The following is a 24,087-nucleotide window of genomic DNA, read 5'->3' as shown; positions in this document are numbered from 1 at the left end:
AGACAAAAAATATAATAAGAGTTAAGAGCCCAACTAATGGAAACACTGATCACGGTTATGGTGACTTCAAATGAAACATTAGAGTTAAACCTCTGTTAATTCTCAATAAAACTTCTGTAGACGTCTGACAGAAATAAAGTCAGTCTGGTTAGTAATAAGTGAAGCTGGTAATGCTGTTTGTGGAGTTGTTTAATCCTCCTCTGCTGAGATCTTCACAGATTTAATGTCTTCTTTTCTCTTCAGTGGATTTCATCTGAGGCTGTGTCTGAAGTCAGTTGTAGTTCTTGTGTTTCTGCTCGTCTCTTTTTCTGTTCTCTTCTTTCCTTCAGTGATTCTGCTTGTTAACAGGCTTATTAAGCCTGAGATGACTCTGTATTTAATATACACAGATTCTGTGGCTCAGATAAGGCCCAGTTGTAGTTTATTTCTTTGCTCTTGGCTGACATGTGGCATTGCTATGGCCTGCTTGTGGCCCAGATCTGGCAAACAGGAGCGGTCCAGTCAAGTGCCGTCATTCCACGCCGCATGTGGAACAGATCATCTTTCCACAAGTGCCAGATGTGGGCCGGATCTGGGCCGACACAATGTTGCTATGTGGGGATTCAGAATGCTGCAGCATATGTGTGTAGGGGTGTGTCTCATTTTTATTTATGAATACAATGAGAGATTAATACAACTTCATTACAATATAAATGAGCCACTGGGCTTTTGTTGTAGGTGTTGCTATGCTGATGTCAGTCAGAAGAATGGCTCCTCTTTCTATGATCTTTCTGCTCATGATTCACGGTGAGTGGCTTGATCACTTCAGAAACTCTCAAAGGATTTTGCAATTTGCGTACAGATGTTTTTCCAGTATCTTTGATGCACAAGCTAAAGCTAATTCGTTCACCTGAATTCTGTGTTTCAGGGGTTTCTAGTGGTGATTGGGGTGTGAGTTACAGTCCTTCACGCATCTGTGCATTAAATGACTCAACAGTGATAATGAGCTGCAATTACACATACCCTACTGGACATCAGATCATGAAAGCGTTCTGGATCAAACACGTTGTAACAGGTGTTGAGCCTCCAGATCTGTCTGAGGACCCTGAATACAGTCAGAGGCTTCAGTATCTGGGAGATAAACAGCAGAACTGCACCGTCAGACTGAGTCATGTGACACTGAAGGATGAACACATGTACTATTTCAGATTCATCACTAATATAACAGGAGGAAGATGGACTGGTAAACCTGGAGTGACTCTTACTGTCACAGGTGACTTTGATGAGGTTTATCTCTTCTTCTGTGCATTATGTTGAATAATAATCAGTGTATTGCACTAGATACAGAGGTGGAAAGTCCAGGGGTCAGAAAGTAAAAGTCCTGCCATATGTTTATTCCACCCATGAACTCACACAGCAAAAACTCCAGTGTTAAATGAACTCTCCTGGGAGTTTATTTGGCTCCAGACTCAAGAGTGTTAAAGTTAATGAGATCATTTAGTGATTGATTGAGTGATGATTGACCATTATTGAAGACACCTAATGTTAACAAGCAGGAGAAAAAACTCACAGGAGAGTTCATTTAACACTGGAGTTTTTGCTGTGTGAGTTCATGGGTGGAATAAACATATGGCAGGACTTTTACTTTCTGACCCCTGGACTTTCCACCTCTGAATGCGATATGGCTCAGCTTGTCAGTTAACTACGGCTCTTTGTAATAAATGCCGCTCCATCTGAAAGCAGGTGATGGTGATTTACTACTAATCAAGGAACCGGCTTTACTGACCTCTGGTGTTGTGTTCAGATCTTCAGGTCGAGACTCCTGAGAGAGTGACAGAGGGAGATTCAGTCAATCTGACGTGTAAAAGCAGCTGCGCTCTGACTGACAGAGCAACATTCATCTGGTACAGAAACTCACAGAAGATATTAACTGAGAGTAAATTCAGTAACAAACTCATCCTCAATCCAGTCAGAAGAGAGGATTTAGGCAGATATAGCTGTGCTGTAGACGGACACACTCACATCTCTCCTGCTGTTTATCTCAATGTCATGTGTGAGTATGAATTCAGTCAAATTTTAATTATATATAATATATTTTAATCAATAAAGATGTTGAGTGTCTTCATTCCTCTCCTTATTCCCATTGCAAATAAGCTCAAAGAAGTTTTTAAAAAAAATTAAAACAAATAAAAGTAGAAACAAAATGCCAGGTATAAAATAGGTCTAACACGCGAGTAGCTAAAACACAGTTCAGGTCATGATGGTTATGTTTTGTTGACTAATTTACAATTGTGTAGAGACCTGATTCACTTGTCATCAAGCATTACAAATTGATTATGCTTTATTAGTTTTTCATTATAGTTACTAATTACAACAGTGCTGTAAAAATTTAAAGGATTTAAAATCACACACAGACATCAATAAACTACATATGAAACTCAACAATGGTTACAATCACACAAATGCTTCATGTTGCAGTGCATGATGGGAGCCACCAATCAAATGCACCCATGGCTCACATCATGCATTGCAGCATGAATAAATTATGCAGCTGAATTGTTTGCTTTTATTTTGCTATTGTTTTGTTCTGACTTTAGTAGCTTGTCTTGTGATGTTCAGAGTTGATCTGTTTGTCACTAGTTTGTTTATTGTCACCATTGTTGAGATTCATATGCTGATTCTTGTTATCTGTATGTCTAAACACAAAAGTGTCTGTGCACAACATATTTTCAAAATTGTTCGTGGATCTCAAACTGTAGAATCTCAGGACTATAAATCACAAATACTAAAATGAGACATCAAGTATATAGTCAAAGCTTTAGACTCTGAATGACATCAGTGAATCAGGACACTACATGATCATATCATCATCACAACATACAGTGAGCAGGTCATGTTTTCTCTTGCAGTAACAAATGTGCTTTATAAAGTTGGAACAGTCAGAGAAAAACTAGTATTACAAAATGAAAAGGGTCAAGAGCCCAACTAAAGCAAACACTGACCACCATAATGGTGACTTGGTACGAAAAATTTCATACAACATTACCGTCTAAATTTCTGTTGAATCTCAAGAACTTTTGTAGAAGTATGACAGAAATTACATCATACTGGTAATAATAAGTGCAATAATGTGTAAAGGCTGGAAGTCAGTTGTAGTTCTTGTGTTTCTCTTTTTTCTGTTCTTCTTGTTTCTCCTTCCTTCAGTGATTCTGCTTATTAACATCAGGTGTCACCACTAATGACCAATCATGACTTAATTAATCACTTAATTATCTCATTAACTTCAACACTGCTTCAGTGTTAATTTTTACCCCCTGTAGTGTCGACACATATGTACACTGAGGAGTGTTAATTTAACACTGGGGATTTTGCTGTGTAGATTTATATTTATTTCAAATAAATGTCATTAAGAGTTCAAACAGTGTGATGACATGGTTTCTTAAACAAACTCTACTGTAGTACAAACTGTTTTAAATTGCAAAAAAATAAATAACTAAAAATAACACATTTTCTTCTAGATCCTCCACAGTACACTTTTGTTGGGGTGAGTCCATCTGGTGTAATAGTGGGGGGAGATTCAGTGACTCTGAGTTGCAGCAGTGACTCAAACCCTCCTGCAGAAATCAGCTGGATTAAAGGAGGAACGATTGTAGGATCTGGAAGAATCTACAACATCTCAAAGATCAGCTCTGATGACAGTGGAGAATACAAGTGCAAGTCCATCAATGAACATGGGGAGAAATACTCTGATGCTGTGACTTTAAACGTCATGTGTGAGTTTACAATAAAACACAAGATGCTCTAGAACATTCCAGAATGTCTATTATGATATCAGTAAATATTAGTAGCACAAAAAATGGTTCATGATCTTTGCCACAATAAGTTTGGTAATAATTTTTAGACCCTCCCAGGAATGTCTCAGTGTCTAATAACCAGACTGACTTTATTTCTGTCAGACGTCTACAGAAGTTCTTGTTGACAATTAATAGAGATTTTGTTGTTGATTTTTTACTGAAAATAATAGTTTGGTTTGAAATCACCATTATGGCGATCAGTGTTTGCTTTAGTTGACTTTTTAACATACATTTTTCTTGGACTGCAGTAACTGTATTTTGTATGTAAAAAAAAAAGCATTTTCAACCAAAAACTTACATCTAAACCTCTGTTCATTTTCAAAAAGGACTGTAGATGACAGAAATGAAATCAATCTGGTTAGTAATAAGTCTACTGCCATGCATTTCACATTTTTCTTTTTTTGTGTGTTTATTCCAACCAAAAGTCGACGTCTGTCTGACATTGGAGCTTGACGTCAAACAAACGTTGGGTTTAGACGTCAACCAGACTTTAATTTTCAACCAAAATCCATCGTCTGACTGATGTTGGAGTCTAAATCCTCAGTCTCGTTCTGACTTGTTTAATTTAAAGGCACAATATGTAAGATTTGTGGTTAAAATATCCAAAAACCACTTGAACAGTGTTATATATTTTGTTGATTTGTGTACTTAAATTATCCCAAATGTTTCTAAGAATGTTTAAATCCAGAGAAATAAGCAGTTTTAACCAGGACAGTGTCTGTGTGTCGCCTATCAGTGACATCAAACCTGTATGAATTTCTTTGTTATGCTGAACACAGAAGACGATAGAGTGAAGACGGTGGGTAACCAAACATTACTTTTTTTACATACTATGGAAGTCAGTGGCTACCGTCATCTGGTTGTTACCCAGCTTCTTCACCCTATCTTCTTCTGTGTTCAGCATAACAAAGAAATTCATACAGGTTTGGAACAACTTCAGGGTGAGTAAATGATGACAAATGTTTTTTTTGTTTTTTGTTTTTGAATTTTGTGTGAATTTATCACTTTAAATTACTCACTCTAAATTGAAGTAAATTAATCTTTTCGGATGTTATACTTTTTGTCTTAGCTATAGGATGTTTGGTGATATTATACATATCCACTGGAGTGGTTTGTGGAGCTGCAGTGATCATTACCATGGTGCTAATTGGGTAAGATGTTTGCAATATTTGACTGCAGTTACTTGTACTAACATATATATTTTTAAAATGTACACTAAATATTATCCCATAGTTTAGACAAACTAAACTGAAAGGTTTCCAAATAAAAATCTGATCACATCACATTAATTGGTTTTCAAGGGTAAGCAAGCGGATGAAAAAGAGAAACGACACACTCAAATCTCAGGTGAGAAAAATGAATTTGGTTATCAGTAGTTTACTAATCAGGTAAATGAACTGCACTCAGATTGAAGTCCTGAATGTAGTCATGACTTTTATCAAGTGGGTGTTGGAAGACATTATTCATGCATTTTTTCTCTATTCTATTCTGTTTTTTTTTTTTTTTTTTTTTTTTTTTATGGAAAAGATGAGTCAGTCCAGAAATGATTATAGCAGACGTGAAGCTTCTGGTGATGAGTTAAGTGAACCTGTGTATGAGAATGCAACAGTAAGTGTTTTAACTGAGCTTTTCACACTATTCACTGAATATCAAATGTCTATAGATTAAGCATATAACAAAGATAAAAAAATATTACTTATATATTCATTCACTTACTCTCATTATTTTTCTCTTCATTGTTTCTTTCTTTCAGCCTAACATGAGGCCGTAGTGTTTGGGACAGAGCAACAAAAATGTCCGCTTGCAAATTCCTTTATGTACAGCGGAAATAGAAAGTCTTCACATCCCTTTTAAAACAGGCATTTATTTTATGTAGAAATTGAAACAAAAGATAAATCACATCAGAACTTTTGCATATTTAATGTAACAATTACAACCAATGCAATGCCACTAAAGAACAGTGACATTTCAGGGGGAAAAATAAAGCTAAAAAAAACTTGGCATAAATAAGTGTTCACACCCCTGATCTTATACTTGGTTGAATCATCTTTTGGCTTTATTACAGGACTGCGTTTGGATGGGAGTCTTATCAGTTTGGCACATCTTGACATGGCAATATTTTCCAACTCTATCTTTTATTTTGCAAAAACACTGATTCACGATTCCATCCTTTCAACAATGAGAACCCGTTGATGTTTTGTATAAGCTCTTTATTTTTATCTTTGGTTGTCATTTTTTTACATTAAATGTGCAAATGCTCTGAGTTATCTTTGTTTCATGTTTTACATCACTGTTTTAACTGGAGTGTGTAGACTTTTTATATCCACTGTATCTCCTGTGTGGAGCCCTGAAAAGCATCGTGAATTGATATAAAAGTGTGTAATCATTTGTGTGTATTGTTTTTGTTACATATAGTTTGTTTAGCTTAGATGTTTTAAGATGTTTTGTTTAACTTTAATCCTCATTGTTTATTTTCAACGCAGAAAATAAAGATCTGATATTGCAAGTTTACAGTCTTCTGTCATACAACAGCAGAAAAAGCTATTCATTTTTGGGGCATTTACATGACGCAGTTTTACATGATGCAGTTTTTTCAAACTGAAATCTTTGTATGCCTTTTCACTGTTCATTTACACAACAACAGTGTTCTGGGCCTGAAAACGCAAAACTTTTGAAAATGGGTTTCAAGGAGCACGTTTCTGAAAATTATAGTTTTTTGTAAACTACATTTTGTGTACTTTCTTTAAAATTAAGGTTTATCTGCCATTTGAATTCATAATTTCCACAAAGTGCCATAGAGGAAGTCCATATGATTGGTGAGTGATATTTCAAGTATTCTGAAGCAATACGACAGCTTTGTGTGAGAAACAAATTTAAAATGTAAGTGATACTGTATATTAGTTGAGGGAGGCCTGTTGATAACTCTGACATTACTCTAAAAAAAGCCCTGGATTTACACCGACATTGAAAGTGAAGAAGCAAACCAGGAGCAACAGAATAAATCTCAACTTCTCTGAAGAACATGTTTCACCAGTATTAATAAAACAAACATATATCTTTGTTTTTCCCACACTTTACATTAAAAGTCATTAAACACTAAATTATTCTCTGAGATTTTAACGGAGGTATGTGTATTCACATAAGAAAAGACAATGACAGCAAAACTTATTGGATTTCAGATCATAAAAAATAGTAATAATCAAATAGGCCTATTTTTAAACATTGCTTTAAAAAGGAGACGTGAAAAACAAGAGTGCTTCAAAATTAATTTGTGTACAAGATCTTAGTCTATAGTATCATAAAGACACCTAAAGACATGACAAGAAAAGAAAACGCAGAATTGCAGAAACGAAAAGCTGCAATGCATGCTGGGTGCCACCGCATTACAAAACCCATCCATGACTCCCAGCATGCATTGCGGCATGAATAAATTATGCAGCTGAATATTCCTACTATTTGCTTTTATTTTTGCTGTTGTTTTTGTTTTGTATTTGTTTTGTGATTTTTAGTGTATAACTACACAACGCAACCAAAGAGAGCAGTGAAACGTGAAAACACCTGTCAAAATCAATGAATCTAACTACACACTGCACAACGAATCTCTTATTTAGGTCACGTCTACGCGTTGTGCTTCACATGAGAGTAAGCGTGTATAACTCAATATTAAGTTCAAAACGGTGAATTTTGCCTGTAATACGGTGAAAATGTAGTACAGGCAAATTATCTCTGCATCATCTTTTCTCATTTAGTTTCAAAACAAGGTGCCCTTAAAATTAATATTTTTACATTCAACAACATAAGATATTTATATGTTAATCTGACAAATAAGCCGGATTGGTTGACATCCAGCTGGTTGTTCTGAGACAGGAAGATGATACTTGGTTGAAAGCAACTCGTTCAAGTGTTTTCGCTATGAATGGTAGGAGAGAGACAGGTCTGTAACTCTCTTCAAGTGACGTGTGTAATGTGGTGGCACAAACGCTCTGGGAAAACACATGAAATTGAAAATTAGTAACATTGTGTGAAAAGAACACCATGGCTCTGTCGTGATGAAATAAAACGTATTTTTTTAATTTAAATTAAATTAAATTAAAATCATCCAACAATGGAACAAATACAATCATCATTGAGCCACTTTTAACATTTAAAACATGTTTATCAGCGTTATGAAATCCAGGAACTCATAGATACTATCTTGAGGCATTTTAATAGGTCAAGTTCAATATACAATCATTTTTCTATTCTGTCGAACAACTTCATTTGCATAGTTTGGTTCAATCCATCTCTAACTCTCTCAAACCACATGAAAGCGCAATGTGACACTGCCTCCTACTGGCTGAATGTACAGTTTCAGGATGAGCTCAATGAGTCTTTTATCCAGATTTACTGATGAAAAGACACTATGATGATTCAGAAGCAGTTTGTTCTTTAGCGTGTTTCTTCTGGTGGGTCAGAAAACGACCTGAATAAGCAAATCTCTCGTCGCAGATGGAGCAGCGGTAAGGCTTCTCTCCTGTATGAACACGCTCATGAGTCTTCAGGACGTCTAACCGAGCAAACGTCTTGTCACACTGAGAACACTTGAACGGTCTTTCTCCTGTATGAATCCGCTGGTGATTTTTTAGGATAAACTTTATAGCGAAACTCTTCCCACAAACGCTACAGTGATACGGTCTTTCTCCAGTGTGAACTCTCTGATGAACTCCAAAATGAGTCGGATTAAAGAAGCTCCTCCCGCAGTAGGAGCACAGGTACGGTTTCTCTCCGGTGTGAGTCCTCTCATGCAAAGTCAATTGAGATTTTTGACGGAAACTTCTATCGCAGTGTGAACACTGATACGGTTTCTCCTGAGAGTGCATTTTCTGGTGTGACTTTAGACAGGTTGAGTTTGTGAAGGTTTTCCCACATTCGCTGCACTGGTACGGCCTCTCGTTGGTGTGAACGCGCACATGGATCATCAGATGGCATTTGTGGCTGTAACTCTTCTCGCAGTGAGGGCACTTGTACGGCTTTTCCCCCGTGTGCATCCGCTTGTGAACACGAAGAGATTTTTTGTTCCTGAAATACTTGTCGCACTCACTGCAGTGGAAAGTCTTTTCGCCAGTGTGTGTCTTCATATGAACTGTCATATTAGATGGAGTGGTGAAAAAATCCTTCCCGCACTGTTCGCAGCGAAACTCCTTCTTCCCGCTGTGCTCTTTTGAATGACGTCTCTTCTCTTCTAAGGTAGGAAAGCTGATGTTGCATCTCTTGCAGGAGAAGCTTTTCTGTTCTGTGTGTGTTCTCTCATGTCTCGCTAAATATCCCAGTGAGCTCAATGTTTTCCCACAGGTGACGCAGGAGAAACTCTTGACCTTCAGCTGATCTTTTGATGTCGAGGTTGAATCGCCATTCACATCTGAAAATAAAAAAAAGCATTAAAATGTTGGTAACACTATACAATAAGGTTCCATTAGTTAATGCATTAGTTAACATGAACTAACCATGAACAACGCCCCTGTTCAGCATTAGTTAATCTTTGTTTATGTTAACTCACACATATACTAATGCACATTAACAGCACAATTAGTTAACATTAGTTAACATGAACTAACCTTGAACAATGCCTGTGAAAAGCTTTACTGTTTTGTAAGGTTAACTTACTGTACATATATACATTAGTTTATGTAGCAGTTGACACTACACTCTCAGAAAAAAAAAAAAAAAAATATATATATATATATATATATATATATATATATATATATATATATATACACACACACACACACTCACCTAAAGGATTATTAGGAACACCATACTAATACTGTGTTTGACCCCCTTTCGCCTTCAGAACTGCCTTAATTCTACGTGGCATTGATTCAACAAGGTGCTGAAAGCATTCTTTAGAAATGTTGGCCCATATTGATAGGATAGCATCTTGCAGTTGATGGAGATTTGTGGGATGCACATCCAGGGCACGAAGCTCCCGTTCCACCACATCCCAAAGATGCTCTATTGGGTTGAGATCTGGTGACTGTGGGGGCCATTTTAGTACAGTGAACTCATTGTCATGTTCAAGAAACCAATTTGAAATGATTCGAGCTTTGTGACATGGTGCATTATCCTGCTGGAAGTAGCCATCAGAGGATGGGTACATGGTGGTCATAAAGGGATGGACATGGTCAGAAACAATGCTCAGGTAGGCCGTGGCATTTAAACGATGCCCAATTGGCACTAAGGGGCCTAAAGTGTGCCAAGAAAACATCCCCCACACCACCACCACCAGCCTGCACAGTGGTAACAAGGCATGATGGATCCATGTTCTCATTCTGTTTACGCCACATTCTGACTCTACCATCTGAATGTCTCAACAGAAATCGAGACTCATCAGACCAGGCAACATTTTTCCAGTCTTCAACTGTCCAATTTTGGTGAGCTTGTGCAAATTGTAGCCTCTTTTTCCTATTTGTAGTGGAGATGAGTGGTACCCGGTGGGGTCTTCTGCTGTTGTAGCCCATCCGCCTCAAGGTTGTGCATGTTGTGGCTTCACAAATGCTTTGCTGCATACCTCAGTTGTAACGAGTGGTTATTTCAGTCAAAGTTGCTCTTCTATCAGCTTGAATCAGTTGGCCCATTCTCCTCTGACCTCTAGCATCAACAAGGCATTTTCGCCCACAGGACTGCCGCATACTGGATGTTTTTCCCTTTTCACACCATTCTTTGTAAACCCTAGAAATGGTTGTGCATGAAAATCCCAGTAATTGAGCAGATTGTGAAATACTCAGACCGGCCCGTCTGGCACCAACAACCATGCCACGCTCAAAATTGCTTAAATCACCTTTCTTTCCCATTCTGACATTAAGTTTGGAGTTCAGGAGATTGTCTTGACCAGGACCACACCCCTAAATGCATTGAAGCAACTGCCATGTGATTGGTTGATTAGATAATTGCATTAATGAGAAATTGAACAGGTGTTCCTAATAATCATTTAGGTGAGTGTATATATTACACACACACACACTGAATTAAAATCAGAATTTATTAAATCCTTTTCAATTCCACATTTTCCAACAGTTTCATTTTAAACACAATGTCTAACTGTGATATATGTAGCAATGTAAGTAGGAGAAGCAACTACCAATCCCATTACAGATTGCTGATAGGGTGGCCAAATTGAAAGGACAGGCAATATGGAAAGGCAGCCGGGGTCCTTGTAGCACCAGTTAGCCATTTGGCTAGTAGCCCTGTGGGACTGGGTGTCCTGTGGTGTACTTCTTTCTCTCAATTGAAGGTAAACCTGTATTTTTTTGGTGTACTATTACAAGGGATGTTTTTATTGTACTGATGCAGTCACCAGCACCAGTATAGATTTAATTATTTTTTTAATTGAGGGTATTGGAATCCATTAATGCATCATGTGGGTAGAGGTGGGAGATATATCGTTTAGACGATAATATCCAAATTGTTGTCTGGACGATATGCAAAATTGGGATATCGAATATTTCATAATTTGTACAATCTGACCCCCCAAACATGAAAAGAGCTGAAAGAAGTTAAAGAGAAAACAAATAACGCACACTATATTCAAAACAATTATATGTAGCGATTTTTAATACTGTAGGGCAGTACTATTCCCGGAAGCAACCTCCGAGTGGCCCAGCCCATGGTCCCGCGTCGTCAAAAACGCACATTCATACGTAAATTCGAAATAGTGCGCGCAGAACCACATGCGCAAAACCGTTTTTAAAATGATATATGAATTATTTTTATTTTATCATATGTCATTTTACAAAAGGACATTTTACAAACCTACGTTTTGCGCATGTGCTCCTGCACGCACTTTTTCAGTCACAACACAGCAATCAGAGGAGGACGCGCTGAAAACTGTAATGCTGTTTTCTTCCTTCATAACTCGTACTGAGAAGGTTTGAGTTGCAGAGGAATTTGTGACAGTTTCACCTGTTCAACCACATCAAAGTTTCATAATTAGTAAGTCCGTGCTTTTTATCTTTTTGTTCTTATGTGCTGAAGGGCCGCTGTGCCTTGGTGAAATGGTGTTTGTACGTGAAGAGCTCTTTTCTAAAACGCCATAAACCTAAAAAGCTGCCTCAAAGAACCAGCAAAAGTAATGATTATGAATATGTAAAATATTGCAATAAGACATTTGAATTGTTAACTAATTAATTAATTTCTGTGTCGGCTGCAAAGATGAAGTTGACGATATAGTCTATTGACTCGTGATCTTCGCAGTAGGCTAGTGAACGCACCGGAGAAATGCACATTTATTAGGCTACATAGTTTTATTTTGTTTTGGATGGTTTTGTTTAGAACCAGCTTTCTGTAAATATATTTCACATTTTTTAGGCCTGTGAGGCGAGTAGGCTACGTTTCATGATGATATAATCTCCAGTTCAAGCACCTTATATTGTGATTGCTAGCCTATATTTACTTTTTATGTATTAAATCCAGGAAATTGGTTAATGAAAAATGTATTAAAATTAAGATACAATTAATACAAAGCGAAATTCGTTTTAAAGAAAGGCTTTGTGCTTTCTGTTTTGAGGTCTCTATGAAAGTTTGAAAGTCTTTTAGTGCCGCTTTCAGAGCACTCACGTCCATAATGGAGAACTGTCACTTAATTTAGTTTTTTTCCTCATAAATGCAAACACGAAAAATAAAAGACAAAAGACTTTTTTTGAAAGACCAACCATAAATTTTTGGGAAAAAAATAGATGGATTTATAACGTTTAGGGGGAAAAATGGATGGATTTATAGCGTTTTGAAAATATATATTTTTTTTTTTACTTTGAATTTATCATCAACAACATTGTTGTTTGATTTAATAATCACTGTTGCAAGAGGTGCCTAGTTCCGTTTTTTTTTTTGATTGGTTTTTTTTTTGTAAATGGAAAAAGTAGGGGCTGCCTCAGATTCTGTTTAGTTAGCTCCTTTATTGTTTTTTTTTCTATAGCCTACAATAATAGGTCAAATGCAGCAAGTCAAAAGACCAACTGGACCTTCTTTGCCAGTTTGCACACATTTCTTTGAAGGATGGCAAAAATATCATCTGAATATCGATATCGAGATATTGGAAAAAAATATTGAGATATTAATTTCTGTCAATATCTCCCACCCCTACATGTGGGTATAAGTTTGTAATTATGGTAATTACAGAACGGTTTAGAACGGTTTGCCTGATGGAATAAATTCAGGACCACCATGTATTTGTCTGGCTGTGCACCTTAAAGGTATGGTTATTAATTTTAATTTTTTTGTTTGTTATTTGGATGTGACCGACACTCATGAAAAATATTCTATTTTATTATAGGGTGTTGGATGTTGATTGCTTGTCGCTGTTCTCTTATATTGTTTTTTTGTTGTGTCTTATGTTTGTTTGGTTTTATGTGACAATTGTGAAATTGACTGCTCCCTGACTTATTTGTGGTAATTAATTTCCTAGCCAGCTTTATGTGTGGTTGTTTTTTGTTTATGGTTTTTGTTTAATGTATTGGTTGATTTGTCGCTGGCTAGTGGAATTGTTTATTTATCTATTTTTTTGTCTTTTTTTTCTTTAAATTATGTATTTAATGTAAACTGCTCTTCACCCTTGATCAAGCAGCAGGGGGTAGTTTCCCATCGTGAACGGTGGAGAACTGGGAGTACAATTTAATAGAGCCCTTATAGGTCTTGTGGGTTGATTTGTGTGGTTACTAATTGTGAACGTGTATCACATACTCCCGTTTGTAGTGAAGGGCTTATGAGGGTTTGCTGTGGTTTTCACAGAATGCAGTGAAGTGTCCCCTGTATAGGTAGCTCAGGTTTCTTTGTATTCCTAGTTGGACAAATTAAGAAATTGCTCCCCCTGTCAGCTGAATCAGTTCATGTCCTGAATAATTTTATGGTATTGTTTAATAAAGAATTTTGTATTTTTCTACAACTTATTGTCTTTGGTGATATATCTGTTTTTTTCTCTTTTTTATTTGGCCCTCGTGGGTGTCACATATATAAATTATCATCAACTGAATAAGTGTCATTTGTCCATTTAATCTCCTTTCATCTCGACGTCGGTTACTTCTATGCCTGCTTCTGATATTTTTTGAAGGACCTCCTCGGTTGAAAGCCCTGTAAGAACCATGAGTAACCGTGCTATGACTTCTTCTCCACCGATGGGCAAAAGAAAGAAAGACCGCGAACTGGACGTTCTTTTAAATTGAGATTCAAGCAGCCAATCAGGGCTGGCTCTAAGGATGAACATTTCTAAATCCACATCAACCCCTAAGGGTAAAAATGCTGTTGTGTACCATATCAACATTATTTAATAATTAAGCATTGATTTGGGCTTTCGGTAAAAATAATTCTACAGTGGAAACTAGCGGGAAAACATGTTGTTCATGTTTATATGTGCTTTACTATCATTACTTGCATTCAGCAAAGTATTTATTAATGGATTTTGTGAACATTATTGTAAAGTGTACACTATTTCAACATTAACTGATGTGTTAACATTTGTAGACTCTTTATTAACATGACTAACTAGGGATGGGAATTGATAAGATTGTATCAATATCAATGCCACTGACGAGTCTGCTTATCGATCCGATTCTTTAACGATTCTCTTATTGATTCTTGATAGCACTGTGTGGAAAAATTTAGTCATATGCTTTTCAAAAAAACAAGTGGTTATATTTATTTTAAAGCTTAAGCTTCAGTAAGCAAACTGTATTTATGTAATTTATGTAATAAATAGAACCTTATTGTAAAGTGTTACCCAGACATCTCCTGAGTTCACTGTTGGAAAGATCAGTTGTTTTAACCATTCATTTAAATTAATCGGTTCAAAGGAGTCATTAGTTCGCGAATTGGACGAACTAACTAGCTACTGTGGCTAATTACGATACTACTGGCAGGTGACGTTCATTCAAATCTGGGACCAGTCTGCAAAGTTGAACGATAGCCATTTTTACCGGATACACCTCAGTTTGTAAATGCCCCTGAATTGCATCAAGGAAGCGACAATCGATCTGTAAGTCCGATAGCAACTCTACAAAACACTATTCTTAACCTGAATGGCTGTATACATAAAGAACAATTAAATAGAATGACGACTAAAAGAAAGTTTGAACTTTTTCGACCAGTAAACCAGGCCACCAACGACTGCTTTTGCTGTACAGGGGTTTGCTGTACAGATGTGTGTCAGCCAAGACAGCCCCACAACATCCAGAGACTTGTGGTATTCAGGGCGGATCTCATCCACCCCTGGTGCCTTGCCACCGAGGAGCTTCTTAACTACCTCGGTGACTTCAGCTTGGGTGATGGACGAGTCCATCCCTGAGCCCTTAGCCTCTGCTTCCTCGATGGAAGACGTGTCGGGCGGGATTGAGGAGATCCTCGAAGTATTCCTTCCACAATCCAATAACATCCCCAAGTTGGGGTCAACAGCTGCCAAACTCCACTGTAAACAGCATTGGTAGGGCACTGCTTCCCTCTCCTGAAGCACCGGAGGCTTTGCCAGAATCTCTTAGAGGCCGACCTCCAGGTGAAGAGAGGGGCGGAGCTGTCAACTGATCACCACCTGGTGGTGAGTTGGATCCGATGGCAGGGGAGGAAGCTGGACAGACTCGGCAGACCCAAACATACTGTAAGGGTCTGCTGGGAACGTTTGGCTAAGTCTCCTGTCAGAGAGCTTCGGCGGAGCTTTGACCAAGCTAAGTTTGAACTTTTTCGACCAGTAAACCAGGCCACCAACGACTGCTTTTGCTGTACAGGGGTTTGCTGTACAGATGTGTGTCAGCCAAGACAGCCCCACAACATCCAGAGACTTGAGGTACTCAGGGCGGATCTCATCCACCCCTGGTGCCTTGCCACCGAGGAGCTTCTTAACTACCTCGGTGACTTCAGCTTGGGTGATGGACGAGTCCATCCCTGAGCCCTTAGCCTCTGCTTCCTCAATGGAAGACGTGTTGGGCGGGATTGAGGAGATCCTCGAAGTATTCCTTCCACAATCCAATGACATCCCCAGTTGGGGTCAACAGCTGCCAAACTCCACTGTAAACAGCATTGGTAGGGCACTGCTTCCCTCTCCTGAAGCACCGGAGGCTTTGCCAGAATCTCTTAGAGGCCAGTCGGTAGTCCTTCTCCATGGCCTCACCGAACTCCTCCCAAGCCATTTTTTTGCCTCCACAACCACCAGGGCTGCAGTCCGCTTGGCCTGCCAGTACCAGTCAGCTGCTTCAGGAGTCCCACAAGCCAGCCAGGCCCGATAGGACTCCTCCTTCAGCTTGACGGCATCCCTTACTTCCGGTGTCCACCACTGGGTTCGGGGATTGCCGCCTCGTCAGGCACCAGAGACCTTACGGCCACAGCACCGAGCGGCCGTGTTGACAATGGAGGAGGAGAACATGGTCCACTCGGACTCCATGTCTCCAGTCTCCCTCGGGATCCGGTCAAAGCTCCGCCGAAGCTCTCTGACAGGAGACTTAGCCAAACGTTCCCAGCAGACCCTTACAGTATGTTAGGGTCTGCCGAGTCTGTCCAGCTTCCTCCCCTGCCATCGGATCCAACTCACCACCAGGTGGTGATCAGTTGACAGCTCCGCCCCTCTCTTCACCTGGAGGTCGGATGAAACGACCACAAAGTTGACCATCAACCTTCGGCCTAGGGCGTCCTGATGCCACGTGCACTGATGGACACCCTTATGCTTGGACATGTTGTTTATTATGGACAAGCTGTAACTAGCACAGAAGTCCAAAAACAGAACACAGCTCGGGTTCAGATCAAGGGGTCCCAATCACGCTTCTCCAGGTGTCACTGTCGCTGCCCACGTGGGCGTTGAAGTCCCCCAGTAGAATGACGGAGTCCCCAGTCAGAGGACTTTCCAGCACCCCTTCCAGAGACCCCAAGAAGGCCGGGTACTCTGCACTGCCGTTTGGCCATTGGACGCACACAATAGTCAGAGACCTATCCCCGACCCGAAGGCGCAGGGAAGCGACCCTCTTGTTCACCGGGGTGAACTCCAACACATGGCGGCTGAGCTGGGGGGGCTATAAGCAACCCCACACCAGCCCGCCGCCACTCACCATGGGCTACTCCAGAGTGGAAAAGAGTCCATCCTCTCTCCATGAATGTGGTTCCAGAGCCCAAGCAGTGCGTGGAGGTGATCCCGATCTCTAGTCGGTACCTCTCAACCTCCCACACAATCTCAGGCTCCTTCCCCGCCAGCGAGGTGACGTTCCACGTCCCTAAAGCTAGTTTCCGTGTCCAGGGATTGGGTTGTCGAGGCTCCCGCCTTCGACTGCCGCCCGATCCACTAAGTACCGACCCCTTATGGTCCCTCCTGCAAGTGGTGGGCCCACGGGAAGGTGTCCCCACATCGCTCCTTCGGGCTGAGCCCGGCCGGACCCCATGGGGGCGGCCCGGCCACCAGGCGCTCCCATACGAGCCCCAATCCCAGGCCTGGCTCCAGGGTGTGGCCCCTGCTGCGCCATGCCAGGCGCTGTCACGGTCCTCGATTTAACCCTCTGGGGTCTAAGGTGTTTTTGGGGCCCTTGGGATGTTTTGACATGCCCTGACATTTGTGCTTTTTTCAGTTATTTATAAACATGATAATGGCAAAGGAGTAAATTCACTCTATATAGCACAAACAGGGCTACCATAATATGTGAGCATCATGTATGTAGATGTTTGTATTTTTAAGAGAATAATGTTTATGCGTGGTTATTAAAAAAAATAAAAATGAAAGTTGCTGAGTTGACCACAAAACTCATACTAAATATGTCCACAAGACTTTTGACTAATGGATGTTGTCGCTTCAAGTTCTGGCTTCAAAATTATGTGAAAATAGTCTTGCTTTATCGTTCACATAAAACAATACATTGATTTAAATTGTGTAAGACAGGTTTTGCTTGGAAAGCCAATATGCGAGGGGGGCGTGAACGAGGAGTGGTTTACACCTAAGAATACAAAGTCCTACCCATTATGCGTAATGACTCTGCATAATGAGTCATTCATTCAGGTGTGACACTGACTGAGCCAAGAATGAATGCAAGGACAAAAGATATATTTAGAAGAAGACTTATATTGACCATTTAAGATTTTGCTTACATCTTGTAAATATGTTTTGCTATTAGGGATGCACCGATCCGATACTCAGTATCGGTATCGGCTCCGATACTGCCATTTTTGCCGGATCGGGTATCGGTCAGATGAGGCCGATCCAAATCCGATATTGTGCGTATACTATTCAGTGTTATTGTTAAGCCCCACAAAAGGCACACAAACATTATAAAGCACCATACGGTTTCTTGCACAATATTATAAGTGTTCTGAAGCCATTATATAGTATAATGTGAGATATAAATTAATATTTAAGTTGTTAAATTCAAGGTAAATGTTTACCTCAGCTCCGGCTGTCAATCATTCTTCATTCAGCACTCAAACAGCGCGTCGCGTTCGGTTACGACAGTTAACACGATGAAACTCTCTCCAAGATGATTCAATGTTACTATTATTATACTTGATCTGTAGATAAAGGTCTATGGTTTCGCATAAAACAACTTTATCTTGCTGGACTTTATTGCTGTACCTTAATCATGTTACTTTCTACCGGGTGTCTGTTAGATCACAACACTGTAGTAAAGTCAGAGCACTATTTATTCTTCACGCGCACAGTAACTGAAATTTAAAACTGTTAAAAGAAAATGCTGAATAGACTATTGCATAGATAGATACTGTATAATACACTACGCATCAATATGTATTTTCTTTGTGCTTTAAACTTTCCAATGCAGACTCGACGCGCTGCGCGCTGTGACTCATGCTGCTTCAAGCGCATCATTCTGCGCTCGGGATGCGCATAAGCGCTTTGTGCCGCACTGTATTGGAGCCTTTCATATCATAATACAGGGACGCAATGAAAGATTATAGCCGTTCTTGTTCTGTCCTATCTATTATGTTGCTACCTCATTAAACAGCTGTGCTATACATTAAAAAAAATTCTCAATTTTATAGTAGGATATAAAATAATTGCTATTTTTGATTTTTATCTTGTTTTTCATGAATGTATTTTACAACAATACAAAGAGCAATGTGTAAAGTTTTACCAGATTTAGTGTTACACTTATTGTCTCTAATTTGTTCCCCACTAAACTTTTTTTTTTTTTTTTTTTTTCACAAAATAAATTCACAATTATTGTGCACTCGTGATTTTTCTAGACTAAATTTTACTGCTGAATTATACACTAATCTAGTTTATAATAGCATTTATGTCAGATTATGATCATATATTTTTTGTTGTTGTATTTATTTTTTTTCAGTTCTTATTATCAGTTCAACACAGAGTTATAGAAATTCTACTTGATTAAAAAAAAACTGCGCTGGTATCGGTACGGATCGGTATCGGCCGATACTCAGAATTTTTGGTATCGGATCGGATCGGTTCTGAAAAAATGGTATCGTTGCATCCCTATTTGCTATTTTATTAAAAAGGTTACAATTACAACAATAATTACAATTTCAACAATATTTCAAGTGTACTCTTTCTTTGTAAAAAAATATTATAGGCCTACATTTTATCATATGTATTCATTAGTTTGAATATAGCCAAAATTGGAACAGCTAACATCTTAGTTGATGACTTTATTTTTACTTTATTTATATATATATATATATATATAACATATGAGCAGAAATTGCTAAACAAAAGCTTATTTGATGTAGCAGTATATTCTACAGTAAAAACTGTACCCAAATCTAGTCAACAAAATGTTGTCTTTCATATTTTGTCTGACTGTAACGTTGTTTTTATGAAATATTAGGGCATATAAATGTTAATTTGCAGTTTAATACATTGCTTATACAAATAGCCTACATTTTATTTCAACATATTTCAGTCGATTTTTACTCATCTCAGTATAGCAATACAGTTTGCTAAAACATCATCATTCATTCACACACATAAACGCGATTTAAATTTAAACTGTCTTTTTGCGAGCTGTGGTAAAAAGCGCGCAACTCTGCCGTTCATTCATTCACACACAGAAACGCGATTCACTTGAGAAGGAAAAAAAAACACTACAGTATTCCTCAGCTCAGTCGGATCCCTTGCTCCTCGAAATTCCTGCACTTCTGAGGTACATTTTCCATTATTATTATTCCTCACAGCGCTGCGAGACGGTGTAAGTTAAACAAGTACAATGATCTGATTAAACTTGTGTTTTCTCGAGCTGATATGGGGGCGTTCACAGGTTTGCGTGGATTGCCTCAGTCATTTGCGTTTGAATAGCGCGCGCTCTCCGTGGATGCTCTCACATTAAAAATAATTAGATGAGATGAGAATGACTGACATCTCGCTCTTTTCTTACAGATTACATGAACTGAGAATATTTGTTTTTTATATAAATTACTTCATTTAAAAGAAGAGAATTCAAGCTTCATGCCTGTGTGTCTGTATGCCTGATTGACTGAGTATTCGCTGAGTTATTGTTCAGTTTCGGACGCGTTTCAGAATGGACTACACTGACAGAGAGAAGGCAGAACTTGCTTCGTGTTTATTTTTCTTTATTTGGCAAAAAGCACAACACTTTGTTTTTATTGTGAGTATACACAAAAATAATACACGTTTAACAGAATCGATTGATGTATGAAAATTGTTTGTAAAATCAAAGTCAAAAGAGTATTTCGAGTCTCAATTCAACTGATAAGGAAAAAAGCGAGCAGATCACGCCGGCGTGATTGCCAACCTCAGAGGGTTAAGTCCATCATAAGAGGTTTTTGAACCGCTCTTAGTCTGACCCGTCACCTAGGACCTGTTTGCCTTGGGAGACCCTTCCAGGGGCAAATAGCCCCGGACAACATAGCTACTAGGGTTATTCGGGTACTCAAACCCCTCCACCACGGTAAGGTGGCAGTTCAAGGAGGAGTATGGAATTCCATACCCATAAACATCCGAAACATTGATAGCTTCACAATTTTTAAAACCAAGCTTAAGTACTGGCTACTATCAAAACAAATCAGCAACCACTGATGACTGTGTAGTAAATAATTTGTTTTTATATACTGATTTTGTAAATCTTACATTCCTGGACATGTTGATGTTTTATGCGGTGTATATGTATTATTGTATGTTATTTAATTTGTTTACCTGCCCATTGACATGCTTTTAAAGCTACTTTTACACTTTAAAGACAAACACTTTAAAAGGCACATGTGCAGATCGGGAAAATCAAAATGTTCTTTTTTAAAAAAATCACTATTTCAACATTAACTGATGTTACAAACATTTGTACATTTGACTCTTTATTAACATGACTTACCATTAATAAATTATTATTATATTATTAAATGCTTTATTAATGGTAAGTCATGTTAATAGAGTCTATAGAAAATTTAGATTTTCCCAATCAGCACGTGCCTTTTAAAGTGTTTGAAGGCCAAATAAAAAAGTAGCTTTAAAATCATGTCAGTGGGCAGTAGCATAAATTATTTATCAAGCAGAAAACAAGATTCTTAAACATGAGAATCAGTTTAAATGTCACAATGAATGATCCACACTACAAAATGGAGATGCAGGACGTTTCTGCTTATTGTTGACAATACACAACAAAATGGAGATGCAGGACGTTTCTGCTTATTGTTGACAATACACAATCACATATTCCAAACAGGAATGGCCTTAAATGAGAAAAGTTTCAAGGATTAGTTTGCATAGATGTTAAATTTCAATCAAACGCCAATGCAATCCTTCTGTGTCTAGAGGCATGAGCAAGTAGTATGACCATCAAAGATCAGTTTCAGCAACTTGTTTCTTTCCTAAATTAATAAATGTTTTTGGACTAATCTGTTCAATTAATGGTTCAATTGCTCACTGATAGAGACAGTCACTTGTCTCCACCTACTGGCTTAATGATGCAAGTTGCGCAAACACAGGCAAGTGGAGTAATACAAACAATGAAAAGTCCCAGTGCGTATACTAGTTAAATATTCAAACACATTCAATATAAACAAATATATTTATACAATAATAATGGCAATATATTTAATATGTGCTTGTGTTGTTAAATTGAGCTTGTAGTTTACACTGTAATTGGCAAAGAACGTACAGTATATCTGTGTTAACTAATGGAACCTTATTGTAAAGTGGTACCAAAATGTCTAACTTAAAATGAACACAATTAGATTTAATGAATCATGCACTTAACATCATGAAATTCTATAATATCTGTCTATATTTTTCTATAACTTCTAGAGCTTAAAAATGAAAGATAAATGTGAAATTGTGATGCAGCTCATGATACAGTGTTTTCAACACATCGGTTCACAGTAACTAATGTCTGCACCTGCTGATTTAGGAGCACAACTAAATGTTTACACACATTCTGACTATGATTTACTATAACAAAAGATCATAAATGGAAGATACATACCTGAAGGAATAAAATCATCATTGTCATCATTTCGATTATCCTCATCTTCATTTTCTTCATCCTCAACATCATTTCCTTCATCATCCTCATTCTGAACATCATCTTCATCCTCCTCCTCATGGCTCTGTTGTTGTTCCTCTGCTGTGGTTTCTTCTCCTCGTCTCTCTATCAGGTTCCTGCAGTCCTCCAGTTTGACGGAGCACATCTTCATCTGCTGTTCTCCAGCGTTACAGTCAGAGGTTTGATCAGCGGATCCATGATCCTGAGCGTCAGTATAACACAGTAAAGTGAGGCTTAGCTCTGAGTCCTGTGTGTCTCTGGATCTCCAGACTGAATCCTGAGCTTCTGTCCCATCAGTCACACACACTGAAGCCTTCTCCAGATCCTGACAAACACATCATAGATCAACACAAATAAACAACAACCTGTTGATATTAGCCTCATTACTCAGCAGTTATCTCTAGTGGGTATATTGGTTATTTGTTTGCATATTTTGCTGCTGGCTTAATTTGAGATGTGCATAAGAAGTGAGAAGCTAACAAAACTTTGGTTTGATTGAGCTGAAGGATGAAATGATGAGCTGCTCAAACCTCTCTGTTGGGGTTGTCTCCTCTTTCTCTCAGCTTTGCCTCCAGTGACGCCACCTCTTTCTTCAGCTGACAGATTTCAGTGATGAAATCCTCAATATCCAGCATGGACAGATCAGTTCCTACTGATTTACAGCAGATCACATCCATCTGCGCTCTCATGGTCAACATCTGAAGACAAACATATCATTATTACAAGACACATTTATCCACATTTATATCAATCTAAGTTGTAACGTGGACTCGAGCATTTTCTGTAAAGCTGCTTTGAAACGATGTGTATTGTGATTGTGAAAAGCGCTATACAAGTAAATGTGAATTGAATTATAATGAACTTACACTGATTTAACTCAAAATGACTAATGATAATGAAAGAGAACAGAACTACACAGAATAAGAAAATTATTGCAGTTTCTGAGAATATTAATACACAGGTAGATATTAATTACAGATATAAAATAAATATGTTTAAGCGTGTTTATGTTTAAATTCATTATCATAAGAATATCATTATGATACATTATCATCATTATCTAAAACTTAAATTTAGCTTCTGGATTTAAACACAGATAATGTGATACTTGTACTCGTTTCTAAGCATCATTTAAGTGTCCAGCATTTAAAATTAAACGTGTTGACTATGGTTTTATTACAAATATCACAGTTAAAACACAGCTACTGTAGTAAGCAAAGGCTAATGTGTGTTTATAACTAACGTTACAAATATACTTACTATTATTACAAATACCCTTTACTATGGTTACTGTGGTAAAATCATGGTTAATTCGTTTTTTTTTTTTTTATGATAAATGCTAACATTTTTTTTTAATTTAAAGCTCATTAAAACACTACAGACAGAAAATCAACAATCACACACACAGTTAAAAACAACACACCTCAGTCTGAGCGCGCCAGGCTTCCTCTTCTTCAGTGGTTTAACCGGCGGACTGAAGAGCGTCACAGCGACTCCTACAGGTTTCAGGAAGAAACGCTAGTAGATATCGTGTCTACAGCAAACTTTCTAATCTCGTTATCTCAATCAAAAACAAGCTTGAATTCCTGTGGTGCTGCTATGAACGTGAAAATACCGCCAGCTAGAACACGATGTTTATGTTTCTCTCTATGGTAAAAGTAAAATTGTTCATTTGATGACCACGATGTAAGTTTCTAGCTGTTATTTTTGTTCTTGATTTGTCATGTTCACGACACCACTTGATTTCCTAATGTTTCCGTATCGTGTATTATTGTATTTCTGTGTCTGAATCA

The 24,087-nt window shown here is 38.2% G+C and overlaps 2 protein-coding genes across 3 annotated transcripts; one reads left to right on the top strand and one right to left on the bottom strand.

Annotated features, from left to right (window-relative positions):
- Positions 1 to 609: 609 nt before the first annotated feature.
- On the top strand, positions 610 to 6,341 carry LOC311286397 (B-cell receptor CD22-like). 2 transcript variants are annotated; one of them, XM_084402605.1, is made up of 8 exons: positions 610 to 786; positions 908 to 1,252; positions 1,784 to 2,032; positions 3,498 to 3,752; positions 4,903 to 4,984; positions 5,135 to 5,180; positions 5,361 to 5,441; positions 5,587 to 6,341. In XM_084402605.1, the coding sequence occupies exons 1-8, from the start codon at positions 693 to 695 to the stop codon at positions 5,602 to 5,604; spliced, it is 1,170 nt and encodes a 389-aa protein (XP_084258731.1). In that variant the 5' UTR covers positions 610 to 692; the 3' UTR covers positions 5,605 to 6,341. The 2 variants fall into 2 exon arrangements, with proteins under 2 accessions (XP_084258731.1, XP_084258730.1); XM_084402604.1 differs by lacking the exon at positions 5,587 to 6,341 and having other exon boundaries at positions 5,361 to 5,534.
- A 1,540-nt stretch (positions 6,342 to 7,881) lies between these two features.
- Positions 7,882 to 23,744, bottom strand: LOC311286384 (uncharacterized protein). The gene is made up of 4 exons (XM_084402586.1): positions 23,718 to 23,744; positions 22,825 to 22,992; positions 22,235 to 22,619; positions 7,882 to 9,231 (listed from the first exon to the last, which is right to left on the bottom strand). The coding sequence occupies exons 2-4, from the start codon at positions 22,990 to 22,992 to the stop codon at positions 8,234 to 8,236; spliced, it is 1,551 nt and encodes a 516-aa protein (XP_084258712.1). The 5' UTR covers positions 23,718 to 23,744; the 3' UTR covers positions 7,882 to 8,233.
- Positions 23,745 to 24,087: the final 343 nt, after the last annotated feature.

Source organism: Rutilus rutilus (genome assembly GCF_951802725.1).
Source record: "Rutilus rutilus genome assembly, chromosome: 2".
Classification (NCBI taxonomy): domain Eukaryota; kingdom Metazoa; phylum Chordata; class Actinopteri; order Cypriniformes; family Leuciscidae; genus Rutilus; species Rutilus rutilus.
This window is presented reverse-complemented; position numbering and strand designations above follow the sequence as displayed.

What these genes read in the sequence shown, in the direction of transcription:
- LOC311286397 (XM_084402604.1), top strand. Translation starts at nt 693, where the DNA reads ATGAGCCACTGGGCTTTTGTTGTAGGTGTTGCTATGCTGATGTCAGTC. An exon ending in TGTGACTTTAAACGTCATGT is followed by an intron (nt 3,753 to 4,902) that starts GTGAGTTTACAA and finishes TTTTTGTCTTAG; the next exon opens with CTATAGGATGTTTGGTGATA. An exon ending in ACGACACACTCAAATCTCAG is followed by an intron (nt 5,181 to 5,360) that starts GTGAGAAAAATG and finishes TTTATGGAAAAG; the next exon opens with ATGAGTCAGTCCAGAAATGA.
- LOC311286384 (XM_084402586.1), bottom strand. Translation starts at nt 22,992, where the DNA reads ATGTTGACCATGAGAGCGCAGATGGATGTGATCTGCTGTAAATCAGTA. An exon ending in GAGACAACCCCAACAGAGAG is followed by an intron (nt 22,620 to 22,824) that starts GTTTGAGCAGCT and finishes TGTGTTTGTCAG; the next exon opens with GATCTGGAGAAGGCTTCAGT. An exon ending in TGATGATTTTATTCCTTCAG is followed by an intron (nt 9,232 to 22,234) that starts GTATGTATCTTC and finishes TTTTATTTTCAG; the next exon opens with ATGTGAATGGCGATTCAACC.